The sequence below is a fragment of the Excalfactoria chinensis genome, chromosome 2 (assembly GCF_039878825.1).
Source record: "Excalfactoria chinensis isolate bCotChi1 chromosome 2, bCotChi1.hap2, whole genome shotgun sequence".
In the NCBI taxonomy this organism is placed as follows: Eukaryota; Metazoa; Chordata; class Aves; order Galliformes; family Phasianidae; genus Excalfactoria; species Excalfactoria chinensis.
This window is the reverse complement of record NC_092826.1, coordinates 71178194-71184589: the sequence shown is the minus strand read 5'-3', so window position 1 is coordinate 71184589 and position 6396 is coordinate 71178194. Positions and strand designations below refer to the sequence as shown.

General features: G+C 47.7%; 1 protein-coding gene across 1 annotated transcript; it reads right to left on the bottom strand.

Moving 5' to 3' along the window:
- Positions 1–2226: 2226 nt before the first annotated feature.
- LOC140247891 (PHD finger protein 7-like) lies at positions 2227–4712 on the bottom strand. The gene is made up of 7 exons (XM_072328094.1): positions 4664–4712; positions 4254–4345; positions 4063–4164; positions 3709–3833; positions 3313–3519; positions 3043–3161; positions 2227–2900 (listed from the first exon to the last, which is right to left on the bottom strand). Exons 1-7 carry the CDS (start codon positions 4710–4712, stop codon positions 2227–2229), a joined length of 1368 nt encoding a protein of 455 aa, XP_072184195.1.
- Between the last annotated feature and the right edge of the window lie 1684 nt (positions 4713–6396).

The window sequence follows — 6396 nt, the reverse complement described above, 5'->3', positions numbered from 1 at the left end:
TTGTTTGTTTGTTTGTTTGTTGCCTCTTTGGTTGCTTACCAGATTCCTCTGCTTCCTAAAAATTCAGTTGTTCCTATTCATTTGTGTCACTCTTCTTTTTGCTTTGCAAATTGCTCAGGATAAGGATATTCAATTTATGTTCAAATGTTATATTACAGAAATGTCTGAAAGAACTGTGTGAATTTCAAAAAGAATGATACTAAATCTGAGGAAATCTTTCCAACAGAAAACGTAATGGTAGGATGAGTGTCATCATTTTGAGCAAGTGGAAAGAGTTCAAGTTGCCGGCAGTATTCTGTGCTGATATATTTACTGTAGCACCCCAAAAGATTTATTCTTTGTTGATAACATTATGTATATCAACACTTTGATTTCCAGTCTTCATTGGCAGTTTCTCGAGATTTTTTGGTCTGACATAAAGAAGCCTCTAGCAACTTTTGTCCTTTGTGGTAGTTGCTATTTCTCACCATGCCATACTATCTCTCTGTATACAGTATTTTAAAGCTTCGAGTTTGTGGGTTTTTTACACATAATGCTAACCTGCTGATATCCTGTGTGTCCCTTAGAGGTTGTCACAGGTTATAGCAGCAAAATGTGCTGAACAACTTCAAGGGTGTCTGAGATTATAGACTGTTTTTGGACAGCTGGATATAAAAGTTATTAGAGTGTAGGACAGTGCTCTACACAAGGGTATCAAAACCTGCATTTTGCATAGTGACATCATTGCATACTTCAGACAAAAAATACTGAAATCTGTCATATAAACCATGAGAAACAGTTTAAGTATCTAGCTCTGACCACTTTGTGAAAAATGGATATGTGTTTCCTTATACATTTTTGTTGCGGTTTAATCCAGCAGGTAGCTCAGCACCAATCATTCACTCAAGCTCACCCCACTCCCAGTGAGATAAGGGACAGAACTGGAAAAATACACAAAGTAGAACTCAGGTTGAGATTAAAAATATATGCTAAGACAGAAAAGGAAGCAGAAAAAAAAGGTAATATTAATGATAATAATTATATACATGTATATATACACACAAACAAGTGATGCACATTGCTCTCCCCTTACTGACTGATGTCCAATCAGTCCCTGAACAGCTCCTGCCTCCCGGTCAACTCCCACTGTTTTTTCAGTTTTTTTGTTGCTGTTGTTTGTTTTATATGTTTGTTTGTTTTAACTTGATACCATATGGTACGGAATATCCCTTTGTCCAGTTTAGATCAGCTGTCCTGGTTCTGTACCCTCCCAACTCCTTGTACCTCCCCAGCCCCTCCACTGGCAGGGCAGAAGGAGAAACTGAAAAGAACCAAGATGCCTTTGTCTCTGTACAGCACTGCTCAGCAACAGCTGAAATATCAGTGTGTTATCAACACTGTTTTTCACCTAAAGCCAAAACATAGCATCATATCTGACACTACGGAAGAAAAATCAACTCTGTCCCAACTGATATCTGGAATTTTATTCTGTCTCTATGATTGTTTTCAAGATGAAATGCTATTAAGTGTATATGCATTGCAAAAATCACAGTTAAATTTATAATTAAATTGGAGAGACTCAACAAAATTGCCTATATTTTATTTCAGCTGAAAACAAATAGCTATAGAAATGAACTTTAGGAGAATCAATACAATTAATTCCCCTTCTGAGCACTGCAGTAAGGAAGTTAGATGTTAGTTATATCTGATGCTTAGCATTAATTTGGCTTAATGAGTTACAGAAGTATTACTAAATCATTTTAACAGTGCAAAATCTTTGAGTCAGAGTTTTGGAGAATTCTTTATTCCTTTCTCCAGCTTCAGAAAAGCTTTGGTTAAGACCTCAAAATAAAATATGCAAGATGAAGCAGTGTATATTCTTAAAAATTGAATTTGCTTGTAAGGAGAAGCTCTGAAGATTATTCCAGAAAGGTAATATTTGTGCATCCAGTTAGGTGCTTTGTCACTGTTAGATGGTGAAATTCAGTCTCATCCAATTCAAGCAGAATGAATAACCCTCAAAGCTTTAGGCTGAAAAAGAATATTAAAAACAGAAGAAATGAGGGGGAGGGGGAAGGGTAGGGGAAGGGAGGAAAGAAAGAAAGAAAGAAAGAGAAAAAAGGAAACAGATGATGTAATAAGTAACAAAATTTTTATTTTTTTTTCTATTATATTAAACAGCAAAATAATGAATGTTAATCAAATGGAGAAAGATTCTTTATCTGTTTGTTATTTTGACAGTGATCACTATAGATCGGGTCGGCCTCCGCGGTGTCTTTGGGGCTGGCTCCGGGCCTCTGCGGCCCGATGATTGATAGGAGAGCGGCTCCGAGTCCGGGCCCGACTTGGCTGCCTGCGCCGGCTTCCAACAGCCCCCGTGGAATCCCTCGAGGACATGCTTGCTCCCCGTCGCGTGTAGGTGCGGTTGCAGCCGTTGGCACTAGGGGCTGGTACGTGCCTGCTCGCACGGCGTCTTTGAGGCCGGCTCGGGGAACCCGTGGCCCGGCGCTGCAATGGAGAGCGGCTTCGTGTCTGGGCCCGCGGTCCCTGCCTGCACCGGCGGCCGCAGCCAGCAGCCGGGGAGTGCCTCGAGCACCGCGATGTCCCTTGTGTGGCAGAGTTCGAGGCAGTGTTCTGAGCACTCAGGGCTGCAGCACGGCTGCTCCCACAGCATCCCTGGGGCTCGTTACTTGCATCGTCAGTGCGATGCAAACGCGAGCAGACTCTCCTCCATTCTATCCTGCGCTGGCTGGGCAGGACGCTGCTCTCAGGCACCATGGAACCGTGAGCTGGCCAGGAAGGTGCCTGGCTGGTGGTACTGCAGCTGCTGCTGCTCTCCGACGTTGCGGGGCTTTGGGAAGGCCCCAGTCCCGGCTGGATGGCAGAGCTGGGGCCAGCGCTGTCCACGGTAATGCTGGAGGCTGTAAGGGGAGGCAGGAAGGTGAGCGGGATGGAACCCCAGCCCTGGGGTGGGAGAGGTTCCCATCCCCCCTGGGCCAAAAGGGACTTGAGCAAGACCTCGCCAGGCCCCAGCCCGGCGGCATGTGGCTGTTTGCCTCTTACAGGTGCCCTCTCCAGCACAGGCGTTGCACTCCCAGGTGTCCCTGCTCTTACTCAAGTCGGAACACAGCCGATGGGTGCCTTGCGCAGCACAGGAGCTGCAGAGGAGCAGCTGCCAGGGCCTGGAGAAACAAACGGGTTGTGGCCATGAGGGCTGAGTGACCTGAGCCAGGGAGTGCCCGGCACAGCTCTGGTGCTCCGGTTGTGCTCCCCCAGCCTGTGGTGAGGCTGCAATCCCACACAGAGCCCCAGAGGGCTGCTGAGGTAACTCACCCCTGTCCTGACTGCTCCCTGCCGTGTGGGTAAAGGCACTCGGGGGCACTGCAGCGCATGGGCTTGTCTCCCTTTTGTGCATGGGAGTTGTTGTCCCACTCTGGTCCTCTGCTGTCCTCCACGGAATCCATGCACATGATGCAGGTTGTGTCCTGCACTGGCCTTGTCTCCACTGCCTGCCGTGGGCGGTGCTCCCAGCAGAAGGACCTGGGGCAAGATGGGAGAGCGAGGCAAGGTGAGGAATGCAGTGAGGAGGGCAGAGGAACAGGAAGGAGCCCCAGGCCAAGGCTCTGGCTCTGTCAGGCTGCGGGGAGCTGTCACAGCACATTTCTCACTTTTTCGGCTGGTGCTGACAGCAGGGGCTGGAGGCCACAGGCAAGGGCTGGCAGTCCTTACCTGTACTGTCCAAAGTACTGGGTGACGCATTCACCCTCTGAGGCGCAGGAGAGGTGGAAGCTGCGGTCACAGCCTGGCTCTGCGCAGGTGATGAAGGCCCCCCTCTTGCCACAGACGAAGCAGAGCTGGAAAGAACAAGCAGCCCCCATCAGTGGTAGGCTCAGGGCCTATATAGAGGGCCGCACACCACTGGGCGCAGCTGGGAGGTACTCTGTAGAGCTGCCTGGTGAACAGGGCTTGTCTGCAAGCTCCACCTGGAGCAGGTTAGAAGGTGTGAGATAGCTTTCTTTGGACCAAGCTAAGCTCGCCAAGCCTGTCCTGCCACAAAGCTCCCTGTTCCAGTTAGGTCCTCACCGTCTGTTCTGCCTGCTTGATTGCGAGTAATATCTTCAGAATGCTGAGACATTCATTTCTCTCCTGCATTCTTGCCTCTTGAAGAAGGTGGCCAGAAAATGCCTGTATGGGAGAAGAGCAGGTTCCTGTTAGGGCAGAAAGGAGGGATCCGTTGTTTGGAGGATGGTGGAAGCAGCTGCAAGGGAACTCACCACACAAAACTCATGGAAATAGATCCCATTGATGATGAGCTTGCGCCCATAGATGACTCGGTCAACATCTCCCTGGACGCACAGCACACACTCTGGAGAGGAGACAGTAACAGCAGTGAGTGTCTTGTGGATCCAGGTGCACTCGAGGGCTTTCCTTGGGGCCTGCTCTGTGCTGGCAGTGCCAGCTGAGGGGCAGGGCTGGAGGCCGCAGTGGGGAAGGGGCACTGCAGACCCAGCGGTGCCAGCAGACAGCCACAGCCCAACCACAGCCCCTCTGGCCGAGGAGCAGAGGGGCCCTGGCTGTGGCGGCCGGGATGCCCCTGAATGCCCTTGCTTCCCCTCTCTGTTACAGGCAGACCCTCAGAACCCCAGTGCCCGGTGACGGGGAGCTGCGCACAGGGATTATTTACTTTCATCTGGCTTCCATGATCTGTCAGACTTCTTTCCTCCCATGGACATGGTGTACGTTGACTGTGAGCACTCGCAGAGTCTCTGTCCCAGCAGCACTGGGCTTTCTCCTCTACACGCTCCTATGCCAACCTATGGGAGAAATGGGATGAGTATGTGTTCACAGCTCAGGTTCCCAGCGCTGGGGCCCCGTCAGGCTCAGACAGAGCCTTCCTCCCTGCTCACCTCACCAGGTCAGACTGAGCTTGGCCTGAGCCCCACAGCCTTAGCCCTGCTCCACACCCTGTAGGTCACAATGGCCATTCCATGCCACCATTAACAGTCCTCACAGGGGGTGAGGGTGTGGGCCTGGGGTACCCAAGCAAGGAGGGTGGCGGCTCTTGCAGGAGTGCAGGGTGAAAGGCCCGGTGGTGAAAACAGTTCAGCTCTGTGACTGGAACTGTTGCAGCCTGGCTACAGCTTTCTTAGACCTCATTTAAAGGCTGACTGCCAGGGGGAAGGGATCTTCCCAGCATAGGAGATGTGTGGAGCTTTTGGAGCGCTCTTCGGAACTGCCCCTATGCAGGTTAATGAGATGTTGCTGACAACCTGCAGCAATATTCAGATCTCAATGAGACTTCACTGGTTATATGGTGGTGACTATCCCTGCTTTATGACTTACTCACTAGGATTCCTCTATTTGCTATTGCTAACTTTCCAATCTGACCTGCATACCTGAAGTGCTCTGAATTTGTAATAAATTGATTGGACTATATCTTGTCAGCTTTTACTACCTTAATCTTGCTCTGGGTGTACGTATATATTGAACCATCTCCTTCAATAACTGGAGTGAAACACCTGGAAAAGAGAAGGCTGTGGGGAGATCTTATCGTGGCCTTCCAATACTTAAAGGGAATTTTTAAAAATGAGGGAAATCAACGTTTTACACAGGTGTAGATAGTAATAGGACAAGGGAAATGATTTTAAACTAAGGAGAGTATGATTTAGATTAGATGTTGGGAAGAAACACTTTTACTGAGTGAGTGCTGGAACAGCTTGCCCTGACTGGTTGTGGATGCCCTATCTCTGGAGGTGTTTAAGGCCAGGTTGAGTGGGCTACTGGGCAATCTGGCCTAGTACTTAATCTAGAAGGTTCTGTCTGTGGAGGGAGTTTGAACTTGATGATCTTTGAGGTCCCTTCCAACCCAAGACCTTCTATGACTTATTATTAATAGTATAATAATAATATTATATTATAGCTTAATTTTTTTTTTCTATTTTATTAAACAGCAAAATAATGAATGTTAATCAAATGGAGAAAGATTCTTTATCTGTTTGTTATTTTGACAGTGATCACTATAGATTAATTGGTCTTACTCTGAAACATTATGCTGATAATTTGCACTGATTAAATCAACAACAAAACTAAGACATGTCAGAAGGTTCTTCAGAACCAAGATGATATATTCTCCATTGAGAAAGCAGTTTATCACTATATGCTTCCTCAAAGTCATGTGCACATCTTAACTCTGTGGCAACCAGCTCTCAAGTAAGAGGTGGTTTCATTAGTTTCAGACAAAGCTGTGGCCTGCCTCATCTATTTGTTAATCCCTACAAAAACAGACTGTGTTGGCAGGCATAGAATTGCAATGATCAAGCTAGAATTTCAGATGTTTAACAACTTCCGTACCAAAAAACAAAAAACCTGGCAAAACAAGTACTCCAAGATCTCCTATGCTGAATGGAAGCAAGATTA